At 49.7% G+C, this 13,073-nt stretch overlaps 1 protein-coding gene across 3 annotated transcripts in view; it reads left to right on the top strand.

Moving 5' to 3' along the window:
- Positions 1 to 13,073, top strand: part of TTC26 (tetratricopeptide repeat domain 26) — a 39,415-nt gene that overhangs the window by 1,170 nt on the left and 25,172 nt on the right. For 2 of the 3 annotated variants that reach the window (XM_029074925.2, XM_029074927.2), the window contains exons 2-6: positions 5,372 to 5,509; positions 6,113 to 6,205; positions 6,514 to 6,628; positions 9,327 to 9,376; positions 12,867 to 13,012. In XM_029074925.2, the coding sequence (XP_028930758.1) occupies positions 5,372 to 5,509; positions 6,113 to 6,205; positions 6,514 to 6,628; positions 9,327 to 9,376; positions 12,867 to 13,012 (542 nt within the window). Of the gene's footprint in view, positions 1 to 1,656; positions 1,719 to 5,371; positions 5,510 to 6,112; positions 6,206 to 6,513; positions 6,629 to 9,326; positions 9,377 to 12,866; positions 13,013 to 13,073 lie in introns of those variants that run through there. The other variant, XM_029074926.2, reaches the window with a different exon arrangement.

Below are 13,073 nucleotides of genomic sequence, written 5' to 3'. Positions count from 1 at the left end.
GATGAGGGAACGGAGGCCCAGTGAAGTGACTTGCCCAAGGTCACACAGCAGGCAAGCGGTAGAAGCGGAATTAGAACCCAGGTCCTTCTGACTCCCAGGCCCCGGCTCTAGCCACTCTCCAGTGCTGCGCACTCAGTAACTCTAAGCGCTCAATAAATACGACTGAGTGATTGAGTCATATTTATTGAGCGCTTACTGTGTGCAAAGCACTATACTGAGCACTTGGAGGAGAACAATATAAGAACAAGCAAGAAACAAGCAAACAAGTGTGGCTTAGTGGAAAGAGCACAGGCTTGGGTCAGAGGTCGTGGGTTCTAATCCTGGCTCTGCCACTTGTCAGCTGAGTGACTTTGGGCAAGTCACTTCACTTCTCTGGGCCTCAGTGACCTCATCTGTAAAATGGGGGTTAAGACTGTAGTGCCCCCCCCCACCCCACGTGGGACAACCTGATGACCTTATATCTACCCCGGTGCTTAAAACATAGCTTGGCACATAGTAAGCGCTTAACAAATAGCATCGTCAACAAGCAGACACTCTTGCCCACAGTGAGCTCAGGAAGTCGGGGTCCCCAGTTCCCCGCTCGGATCCAAGGCCCCTCCCGGTCCCCATCCTTTGGGGACTTTGGGAAAGTCACTTCACTTCTCTGGGCCTCGGTTCCCTTATCTGTGAAATGGAGATGAAGACTGTGAGCCCCATGTGGGACAACCTGATCTCCTTGTATCCCCCTCCCCAAGCACTTAGAACAGTGCTTTGCACATAGTAAGCGCTTAAATATCATCAGAGAAGCAGCGTGGCTCAGTGGCAAGACCCCGGGCTGCGGGGGTCAGAAGTCATGGGTTTGAATCCTGGCTCTGCCGTGTGTCAGTTGTGTGACTGGGCAAGTCACTTGGCTTCTCTGGGCCTCAGTGGCCTCATCTGAGACCTCATAGAGAAGCAGCGTGGCTCAGTGGAAAGAGCACGGGCTTTGGAGTCAGAGGTCATGAGTTCGAATCCCAGCTCTGCCACTTGTCAGCTGTGTGACTGTGGGCAAGTCACTTCACTTCTCTGTGCCTCAGTTACCTCATCTGTAAAATGGGGATTAAGACTGTGAGCCCCACGTGGGACATCCTGATTCCCCTGTGTCTACCCCAGCGCTTAGAACAGTGCTCGGCACATAGTAAGCGCTTAACAAATACCAACATTATTATTATTATCTGTAAAATGGGGATGAAGACTGTGAGCCTTACGTGGGACAACCTGATGACCCTGTATCTCCCCCAGCGCCTAGAACAGTGCTCTGCACAGAGTAAGCGCTTAATACCAACATCATTATTATTATTATAATCATCAGCCCAGCTCCCTCCACTGCGCGCCCGCGCGGTTGCCATGGAGACGCCCCCGGAAGTCCCTTCTCCGTGCGTCCCTGGAAAGCGCTCCCGCCGGAAACCTCGCCCGCGGCAGATTCCCCACCCCGTTCTGAGGGGAAAAAAACCCTTCCATCCTCGAGAAAACCCACTCGGAAGGAAGCTGGGGGTCGTTCCGTAGTGGAAGAGAGGGCGCTCTCCATTAAAAAGAGGAGGGTCGCCTCTCGGGGGGACGGGCCGGAACCAAGAGGGCGGGGGGGCGGTTTCCGGTCGAGCGGGGTTTGGGGTGGCGCGGCTGGTCCAGGCCGTTGGTTGCCCGGGCAACGGAGCTTGCGGAGGGAACCCAGGACGGGCCGGGCCGGGGCCGCCATCATGGTAGGGCCCCTCCATCCTCCCCACCCCAGCCCACCCCCCCGCTGACTCTCCTACGGCCTCCCCCCCAGCCCTGAGGAATCAGCAGCAGCATCATGAGCAACCCCCCTCCTGCCGTGATGCTATTGGTGCAGCCCCTGCACTGGGCTAAGCCCTGTTCTAAGCGCTGGGGGGGATAGAAGGTCATCGGGGGGACCCCCGTGCGGCTCCCAGTCTCCATCCCCATTGGGTTTGCCCTGTTTTGGTGTCTGTCTCCCCCTTTGGGACTGGCAGCCCGCCACTGGGCAGGGGATGGTCTCTATCAGATACCCCCATTGTACCATCCAAGCGGTTAGTACAGCTCAATGGAAAGAGCCCGAGCTGGGGAGTCATGGGTTCGAATCCCTGCCCTGCCACTTGTCAGCTGGGTGGCTGTGAGCAAGTCACTTCACTGGGCCTCAGTGACCTCATCTGGAAAATGGGGATTAACTGTGAGCCTCACGTGGGACAAACTGATGACCCTCTATCTCCCCCAGCGCTTAGAACAGTGCTCTGCACAGAGTAAGCGCTTCGCAAATACCAACGTCATTATTATTATCATAGTAAGCGCTCCATAAATGCGATTGACTGAGTGAGTGAATTTGACAGAGGAGGGAGCTGAGGCCCAGAGAAGCGAAGTGACTGACCCAAAGTCACCCAGGTGGAGGGGGTGGTGGAGGTGGGATTAGAACCCATGACCGCTGACTCCCAAGCCCGGGCTCTTGCCACTGAGCCACGCTGCTTCTCTATGTGTCAAGCGCCGCCGCTCCTCTGCCGGGTGACCTGGGCCAAGTCGTATCACCTCTCGACGCCTCAGTTATCTGTAAAAGGGGAAGATCTGTAAAGAGTGAGAAGCAGCATGGCTTAGTAGGTGGAGCCCGGCCTTGGGAGTCAGAGGTCGTGGGTTCTAATCCCGGCTCCGCCACTTGTCTGCTGTGTGACCTTGGGTGAGTCACGTCATGTCCCTGGGCCTCAGTTACCTCATCTGTAAAATGGGGATGAAGATGCAAGCCCCAGGTGGGGCAACCTGATTGCCCTCTGTCTACCCCGGTGCTTAGAACAGTGGTTGGCACACAGTAAGTGCTTAACAACTACCATCGTCACTGTTGTTATTAAAATAGGGATTGAGACTGTGAGCCCCTCATGGGACAGGGACTTTGCCCAAGCCGAGTTGCTTGTAATAATAATAATTCTGGTATTTATTAAGCGCTTACTCTGTGCCTGGCACTGTACTAAGCGCTGGGGTGGATACTAAGATGGGGTGGGGTTGGACACAGCCCCTGTCCCCACATGGGGCTCCCAGTCTCGATCCCCATTTTGCAGATGAGGTAACTGAGGCACAAAAAAGTGAAGTGACTCACCCAAGGTCGCACAGCAGACAGGTGGCAGAGCCGGGATTAGAACCCAGGACCTTCTGACTCCCAGGCCCGAACTCTATCCACGAAGCTATGCTGCTTCTCCTATCCACCCCAGCACTTATTACGGTGCCCGGCACCTAGTAAGCGTTTAACAAATACCATAATTACTGTTATTCTAAGCCCTGGGGTAAATACAAGTTAATCAGGTTGGATAAAATCCCTGTCCCACGTGGGGCTCACAGCCTTAATTCCCACTTTACAGATGAGGGAACTGAGAAGCAATGTGACCTGGCCAAGGTCCTACAACAGGCTGGTGGAACAGCTTAGATTAGAACCCGGTCCTTCTGACTCCCAAACCCCTGCTCTACCCACTAAGCCGCACCGCTTCCCACAGCGCTCTGCACGCAGTAAGCGCTCAATAAATACGCTTGAATGAATGAATGCCAGAGGCCTGTGGAAAGGGCGGCCCCTCAACGTAGAGCTTGCCTGCCGCTCTCGGGACAGGCACCGGCTTGGGGGACAAGTCATCGCACTCTGCTATTTGATTGCTATCAAGACTGTGATAGCTGTTGACCATCATTCATTCATTCAGTCGTATTTATTGGTTAAATCAATCAATCGACCGGTCGTATTCATTGAGCGCTTACTGCTCGCGGAGCACTGTACTAAACAGTTGGAGAATGCGATTGGTAGACACAATCCCTGCCCGCAGAGATCTTAATCTATCAACCGTATCTCTACAGGCTTAGAGGGGTGTGAGTTAAGGGGAAGGGGAGTCTGGGCGGTGTGATAGGTTGGCAAGGGACTAGAGGAACGAGACAGGCTTCAAACACTCTCATTTCAGGCTGGGGCAAAGCTGGCCAGGCCTAAATATAGCAGACAAAGATCTGAGGGTCAGAGTTGACCAGAAAATGAATTATGAGTAGGTAATATCGAGCTGTCACTGGAAAAAAATTTAAAAAAAGAGACTGGCCCAGCAAGAATCTATTATTCAAGAACTGGGAGCAATTTTTGCTATGGATTGGTCAGACCCTCCCTCGTAAGAGCACCGTATGGTTGCTAAAAAAAAGCTGTAGAGGATGTGAAGAGAGTAAAGAGACCATCTCGTGATTAAAGAGTTGGAAAATGGGCTCTAGGAAGAAAGGCTAAAGAAACTGGGGTTTGTGGAGCAGCTAAGGCTGATTGGTGGCATTAAAGAACTGTCTTAAAGCCTGTAGTAATCACTGGTAGTCGTTAAGTGTTTACTCTGTGTCAAGCACTTGTGCTTGACAAGTAATTTACAATTTGAAATTACAAGGTTACAATGTGTTGAATAATGAGGTGATCAAGTCTGACACGGTCCCTGCCCCACATGGAGCGCACAGTCTCTAACAGGGATGGAGCACAGGTATTTCACCCCCATTTTCCAGATGAGGAAATTGAGGTCCAGTAATGGTCATGACTTGCCCAAGTTCACCCAGCCAGCAAGTAGCGGAGCCCCCATTAGAACTGAGGTCCTCCGGTTCTCAGTCTTATCTTTTTCCACTAGGTCATGCTACGGGAAGTTTTTATTGTGAGGAGGCTTCTCAGTCGTTCTCCATTTCTTCTGAAAAAGAGGCGATAATCCACGTTAAAAAAGGAGGCATTTTAAGAAGGAGGTTTTGATGGATCCAAGAGATAAAAGAGTGGATGGGGGTTCTGCAGGAAAGGTGGAACCCTTGCCCTTTGAAATCTTTAAGGAAAGACCAGGCAGCCACACCCAAGGATAGTTCACTCAGTCTCCTGGGTGGATACGAAGGACCCAACCAGGTGATCTGTTGAACTCCTGTCCAGCCCTGGGAGTTGTGATCCAGCTTTTGATTAAAATGCTCTCATTTTATTCTTCTAATTAAGTGAACGGGGCTGCTGACTTGTTTGCAGCGGAAGAGCTGGTGTCCGACCGGCAATGACTCTCCCCCGCCTTCGGAGCCTTATTGAGGGCGCACCTCCTCCTCCAAGAGGCCTTCCCAGACTAAACCCCTCCTTTTGTCTTCTCCCTCTCCCTTCTGCATCGCCCTGACCTGCTCCCTTTGTTCTTCCCCCCCAAAGCCCCACAGAACTCATGACCATAACCTGTCATTTATTTATTTGTGTCAATGTCCGTCCCCCCCCCAAGACTGTCAGCTCGTTGTGGGCAGGGAATGTGTATTTTTACTCTCCCGAGCGTTTAGTACGGTGCTCTGCACGCAGTAAGGGTTCCATAAATACGATTGATTGAATGAATGCATGAAGTTGACGTTGTCTTTGTGCTTTCCTTCTTAGATACTGTCACGGGCCAAGCCGGCTGTAGGAAGTGACCTCCAGCAGGTGGACAAATACAAGAAGAAAGGGAGGAAAATTCCCAAGCTGGAAGACTTGTTATTACAAAGGGATTTCACTGGCGCCATCACCTTACTCGAGGTAATGACTTTGGAGGAGAAACGCACAATAAAGCAAGAACCAATTTTTTTAAGGTATCTGTTAAGCACTGACACTGTGCTAAGCACCAGGAATAGATACAAGCTAACCAGGTTGGACCCAGTCCACGTCCCACGTGGGGATCACAGTCGTCATCACTGTTTTACAGATGATGTAACGACGGCACGGAGAAGTGAAGTGACCTGCCCAGGGTCGCATAGCAGACAAGAGTGGAGCCGGAATTAGAACTCAGGTCCTCTGACTTCCAGGCCTCTGTTCTTCCCCTTAGGTCACACTGTTTCTGAATTAAAACCAATCCATCAGTGGTCAGCTAATAGTATTTCTTGAGTGTGTCGCAGCACACTGTACTAAGTAATTGGCAGTGACAACACAACAGATTTGATAGACACCTTCCCGGCCCACAACTAGCTAACAGTCAACAGCCTTTGTCATCTATTTGGGTACTGGCGTTTGCCAGCACAGCAGAGTCAGCCATTTTGTAAAATTTTTCCCACACGTGCCCTAGTAAAACATCCACTTTTTTCCAAAAATGAGTTTTGCCTTTCCTTTTTTTTTGTTTGTTTCAACATATGCATAACCTTGGAGTTCAAACGTCACGGGGGAGAGCAAAATGAGGATTCTGATCTGTGGATTGGATACTTTGCCTTTCACTTGGGAGACTATAAACGAGCCTTGGAGGTGAGTAAATAAAAGATATCAAAAAATGGTTGGTCCATGGGGATGACTGAGAGGTAAACTGTCTTGATAAAGAACAGGAAAAGAACTTCTGAATACATTTATATTCACTCATTTATTCAGTCGGATTTATTGAGTACTTACTGTGTGCAGAGCACTCTGCTATTTGATTGCTATCAAGACTGTGATAGCTGTTGACCATCATTCATTCATTCAGTCGTATTTATTGAGCCCTTACTGTGTACAGAGCACTGTACTAAGCGCCTGGAAGAGTACAATACAATAATAAAGAGAGACCCTCCATCTTTCAGGAGTACGAGACCGTGACCAAAGAGGCAAACTGCAATCCGGACGTTTGGGTCAACCTGGCCTGCACCTATTTCTTCCTCGGGATGTACAAGCAGGCCGAAGCAGCCGCGCTGAAAGGTGAGCGGGGCTCCGGGAGCCGTCTGTCACCTCTCTGGGGGGGAACCGCCCATCCAGGAGTGATATTTATTGAGCTCTTACTGCGTGCAGAGCACTGGACCGAGCGCTCGGGAGAGTACGGTACAACAGAGTTGGCTGGCGCTTTCCCTGTCCACAACGAGCTTACAGTCTAGAGGGGGAGGCAGACGTTAATCTAAATCAGTAATGTTTTATCTATCATTTATGGGTAATAATAATGATAATTAAGCAGCATGGCTCCATGGAAAGAGCACAGGCTTAGAAGTCAAAGGTCATGGGTTCGAATCCTGGCTCCGCCACCTGTCGGCTGTGTGACTTTGGGCAAGTCACTTCACTTCTCGGTGCCTCAGTTTCCTCATCTGGAAAATGGGGATTAAGACTGTGAGCCTCATGCGGGACGAACTGATTACCCTATATCTACCCCAGCGCTCAGAACAGTGCTCGGCCCATAGTAAGCGCTTAACAAATACCAACATTATTATTTGTTAAGCGCTTCCTGTGTGCTAAGCAATGCTTTAGGGGCTGGGGTAGGTACAAGCTAATCTGGTTGGACACAGTTCCTGTCCCACATCAGGCTCACAGTCTTAATCCCCATTTTGCAGATGAGGTAACTGAGGCATGGAGAAGTTATGGGACTCGCCCAAAGTCACACAGTAGATAAGTGATGGAGGTGGAATTAGAACCCAGATCCTTCTGACGCCCAGGATCTAGCCACTAGGCCACACTATTTCACAAAAGCCCCAACGGCTTCACTTAGGTGAAGCAAGCAAAACCTCTGCAGAGGAGTAGAGGGGGATAAAACTTTGAAAGCATCTGGCCTGAGATGGAAGCTGGGCCCGTCTTAACGGAGACCAGGAATAAGAACTGCAGCTGGTCTGGAACAGTACATATTTATCCGATTTCCTGCCAGAAGAGAAGCAGCACGGCCTAGTGGGCAATAATACTAATAGTAAGAATAATTATGATTATTATGGTATTTGTTAATCGCTTACTGTATGCTAGGCACTAGACTAAGTGCTGGGGTGGATACAAGCAAATCGGGTTGAACACAGCCCGTTTCCTACAAGGGGCTCACAGTCTCAATCCCCATTTAACAGCTGAGGGAACTGAGGCCCAGAGAAGCGAAGTGATTTGCCCAAGGTCACACAGCAGGCAAGTGGCGGAGCCGGAATTTGAACCCATGACCTTCTGACTCCCAGGCTCGCGCTCTATCCACTAGGCCGTGTTACTCCTCCCCAAGAGCACAGACCTGGGAGCCCGAAGACTCTGGATTCTAATCCCCGCTCCGCCACAGTCACTTCACTTCTCGGTGCCACAGTTACCTCACCTGGAAAATGGGGATTGAACCTGTGAGCCCTGTATGGGAAAGGGACTCTGGCCTGTTAGGTTGGCTTGTATCCACCCCATTACTTAGTACAGTGCTTGGCACATAGGAAGCGCTTAACGAATCCCACTAAAAAGTGTCATTTCTAATTCAAGGAGTGGGCAGATCTCCCGGGGTGGGGAGAGGGCTACGGAAACCCCAAACCCACGGCTAAGGGAGAGGACACGGGGCTGCGGGGGCTGCAGCTGGGGGACGAAGACCACCCAGTTACTGGCGGACAGGGCCATTCTCAGTCGCGGTTTCATTGAGAAGGAATAAATTCATTCATTCGATCGTATTTACTGAACACTGTGTGCCAAGCGCTGTACTGAGCATCTGGGAGAGTACGGCACAACAGTAACCAGACACATTCCCTGTCCACAACGAGCTCACAGTCTAGAGGGGGAGACGACATTAATATAAATAAATAAATTACAGATATGAATGATCTGAAGGCAGTAATAATAGCAGTGGGGTTTATTAAACGCTTACTGTGTGCCAGGCACTGTTCTAAGCGCTGGGGCAGGTACGAGGCAGTCAGGTTGGACTCGGTCTCTCTCCCAAATAGGGCTCACAGTCTTAATCCCAGTTTTACAGATGAGGGAACTGAGGCGCAGAGGAAGTGGAAATGACTCACTCAAATTCAGACAGGAAGAAAGCGGAGGAGGCAGGATTAGAACCCTGGTCCTTATGACTCCCAGACCGTGTTCCACCTACTAGGTCTCTATAATAGTAATGATGATTGTGGCATTTGTTAAACTCCTACTGTGTGTCAAACACTGTACTAAGCACTGGTGTTCGTACTAGACGATCGGGTCCCATGTGGGGTTCACAGTCTAAGTACGAGGAGAGCAGGTTTTTATCCCCATTTTGCAGATGAGGAAACTGAGTCCCAGACAAACAGCGTAGCCCGGTGGAAAGAGCCCGGGCCTGGGAGTCAGAGGACCTGGGTTCTAATCCCAGCCCCACCGCGGGTCTGCTCTGTGACCTCGGGCAAGTCACGTCACTCTTGGCCTCACTTCCCTCATCTGTAAAATGGGGATTAAGACCGTGAGCCCCGTATGGGACACGGCCTGTGCCCAACTCGATTATACTGTATCTTCCCCAGCACTTAGTACAGTGTTTGGCACGTAGTAAGCACCTAACAAATGCCATTTAAAAAAAAAATCAGGCTGGAAGCAACATCCTCTAGGCTACAGGAGGTGATAGTTGAGGGTGGAGAGTGGGATGTGGGGATTGAGGGAACGCGGCTTCCCCGCTGCTTCTTTGGGGTCCAAGTGCGGAGCGACTAATCCTCTAATTCTCCCTTGCTTTCAGCTCCAAAAAGCCGACTTCAGACCCGCCTGCTCTTCCACTTGGCTCATAAGGTAATTGTTCGTCTTTCTTCTTCCCTCTCTTCCCGCTTTCACCAGACCAACAACATCAAGGTGGGCAGGGAACGTGTTCGTTCTATTGTCCGCGTCCGAGCCCTCGGTATGGTGCTCCGCACAAAGTAAGCGCTCAATAAATATAGTTGACTGACTGACCGGCTGACTGACTTTATCCACTAGGCCACGCTGCTTCTCTTTTGGTTTTCGTCCGAGGCCTAAACTTTAATGTTTATCGATCCCGTTCTTGGAAAAGAAAGCCGGGGGTCCATGACTGCAGGGCCGGGGGGTGTTGAAGAAACATCTTATTTTTCTGAAAGTTTGGCCTTGGCAATGGCAAAACCCAGACAGATTGGAAAATGATGCACAGCATCCAGGAAAGGGGATATTCTGATTGTGGGAGCTTATAATAATAATAATGTTGGTATTTGTTAAGCGCTTACTATGTGCAGAGCACTGTTCTAAGCGCTGGGGGAGATACAGGGTCATCGGGTCGTCCCACGTGAGGCTCACAGTTAATCCCCATTTTCCAGATGAGGTCACTGAGGCACAGAGAAGTGAAGTGACTTGTCCACAGTCACACAGCTGCCAAGTGGCAGAGCCGGAATTCGAACCCATGACCCCTGACTCCCAAGCCCAGGTTCTTTCCACTGAGCCACGCTGCTTCTCTCACGCGATTTTTGCGGTGAATACTTCATTCCTGTTAACGTCCCGTTAAGATCGTATCTTTGATTAAGCAGCCCTTTGTGGGGTTTTTTTTCAATCGGTCGTGTTCCATCGCGTCTCCCTCTGTTAAACCGAGATTTCTAAGGAAAAGAAGTACGTGGCTCCTTTAAGATTTCGGGTGGGCAGTTCTGTTTCTGAGTGCGTTCAAGCTACGCCGAAATGCAATTGGATAAATGTGTCTTTGTTCTTTTCCTTCTCCATAAACACCATCGGTCCTAAGATCTGGTAAGTGTTCAGGGATCACTCCTCTCCGACAGGAGTGAGTGACAGAGTTCGTTCCAAAGATCGCCGGTTGTTTCAGGCCAACCATTGCCGGCTTGCCAGACAAACACGTACCATACAGTGAATGGCATTCTGTGTAACAAAGCGGAATAGCAGAGACGAGAAATGTCTTTCCGTGACGTCACACGGCACCACAATGGGAGAATTGGAAACTGGATCCCAACTTCCAAACAAGGAGTGAAATCTTTAAAATCAGCCAAGCATCAGTTTGACTCTAGGCAGGTTAAGCCAGCAACTTCTGGATCCTTCAGGGGTGCAAAACTTCAATTCCAAAGAGACAGCGTGGCCTGACCGTGGAGAGATGTTGGATGCTACTTGTCTGCTGGGTGACCTTGGGCAAATCACTGCACCTCTCTGGGCCTCAGTTACCTCATCTGCAAAATGGGGATTAAGACCGTGAGCCCCACGTGGGACAGGAACTGGGTCCAATCTGATTAACTCGTCTCTACCCCAACATTTAGAACAGTGCTTGATACGGAGTAAGCGCTTAACAAATGCCATGATTCTTATTATTTTAAGATGCTTGAGTTTAAACCTCCCTCTGCCACTATTAACTGCATGATCTTGGGCAAATCAGTTGACATCTCTCTGTGTCTCCACCTGAAAACCGGGATAATTCCACACCTTTTAAAAATCTCTAGTAATCGATAATTGTGGTGTTTTAAGCATTTCCTGTTTGTCCTGCACTGTACTAAGCATCTGTAAAATGGGGATTAAGACTGTGAGCCCTTTGTGGGACGTGGGCTATGTCCAACCTGATTATCTGGTATCCATCCCAGTGCTTAGTACAATACCTGGCGTATAAAAAGCGCTTAACAAATACCATTTTTAAAAAAACTGAGAAAAAGACTGTGGAGCAGCGTGGCTCAGTGGAAAGAGCCCGGGCTTGGGAGTCAGAGATCATGGGTTCGAATCCCAGCTCTGCCACTTGTCAGCTGTGTGACTGTGGGCAAGTCGCTTCATTTCTCTGTGCCTCAGTTCCCTCATCTGGAAAATGGGGATTAACTGTGAGCCTCACGTGGGACAACCTGATGACCCTGTTTCTCCCCCAGCACTTAGAACAGTGCTCTGCACATAGTAAGCGCTTAACAAATACAAATACCAACATTAAAAGAGCGCAGATTTGGAAATCAGAGGACCCGGATTCTAATCCCGGCTCCACTCTTTGTCTGCTGTGTCATCTTGGGCAAGTCACTTCACTTCTCTGCGCCTCTGTTACCTCATCCGTAAAATGGGGGTTAAGACCGTGAGCCCCAGGTGGGACAGGGACTTGTCCAACCCGATTAGCTTGTATCCCAGTGCTTAATACCGTGCTTGGCACATAGTAAGTGGTGAACATGTTCCATAAAGAAAAGTCTTTCTCCATTTTGATTTTTTTGTCCTCTCTTCCTCTTACCCATCTACCCTCTCTGACATAGGAATTTGTGGCATAGAGAGAAGCAATTCAGAGCAATGATAGGATTCAGCTAGAATCACTTGAAATCCTTTCCGAGCCTGTTGGCCAACCCCCGCTCAATCCATCAGCTGTATTTCATGAGTTTTGCTCAGTACAAAGCACTATGTACTAAGCACTTTGTTCAGTGACCAGGTCCCTTCCGTCCTACGTTAAGATGGTATTGAATCTGCCGCTTTTTTATCCGGGACTCTGCCTCTCTCCCTCCCTCTCACTGTGTTTGGAGTTTGAAAGTTTCCTTAGATTTTTTTTTTTATGGTATTTGGTAAACACCTACTATATGCCAAACACTGTACTAAATGCTGGGGTAGACACAGCAGCGTGACTTAGTGGAAAGAGCCCGGGTTTGGGAGTCAGAGGTCATGGGTTCGTATCCCAGCTCCACCGCTTGTCAGCCGTGTGACTTTGGGCAAGTCACTTAACCAAGCCTCAGTTACCTCATCTGTAAAATGGGTATTAAAAAAACCACAAAACTGTGAGCCCCACATGGGACAACCTGATTGCCTTGTGTCCCCCCAGCGCTTAGAACAGTGCTTTGCACATAGTAAGTGCTTAACAAATGCCACATTATTATACAGATTAATGAGGTTGGACACAGTCCCCGTCGCACATAGGGCGCACAGGCTTAGCTCCCATTTTACAGATGTGATAACTGAGGCCCAGAGAATTGAAGTGACTTGCCCAAGATCACTCAGCAGAAAAAGAGTGGAGCCGGGATTAGAATCCAGGTCCTCTGATTTCCAAGCCTGCACTCTTTTCACACAAAGGTCACACAAAAGACAAGTGGCGGAGCCGGGATTAGAGTCAAGACATTACTCTTGACGTGGTTCTGTAAATTCTTCCTCCCGGGATCCACCCCGTCCCGTACGAGCGAGGAATGTGTCTGTTGATTATTACATTGTATTCTCCCAAGCATATAGAACAGTGTCCTGCACACAATAAGCGCTCAAAAATGTCACTGACGCCTCCAAACTATCCCCAATTAGAGACTGAGGGGGTCTCTCCCTCTTCCCTTCCCATTCCCTTCAGTTCAACGACGAGAAGAAGCTGATGAGCTTCCATCAGAATCTCCAGGACATCACCGAAGATCAGCTCAGCTTGGCATCCATCCACTACATGCGTTCCCACTACCAGGAGGCCATCGACATCTACAAGCGCATCCTGCTGGATAACCGGTTCGGACCCTGCCTCCCTCCTCCAAAATATCTTTCCCAGAGGGTAGAAAATAGTGTCAGT

The sequence above is a fragment of the Ornithorhynchus anatinus genome, chromosome 11 (genome assembly GCF_004115215.2).
Source record: "Ornithorhynchus anatinus isolate Pmale09 chromosome 11, mOrnAna1.pri.v4, whole genome shotgun sequence".
NCBI lineage: Eukaryota > Metazoa > Chordata > Mammalia > Monotremata > Ornithorhynchidae > Ornithorhynchus > Ornithorhynchus anatinus.
Note: the sequence above shows the minus strand (reverse complement) of the source record. Positions and strands in the feature narration are given on the sequence as shown.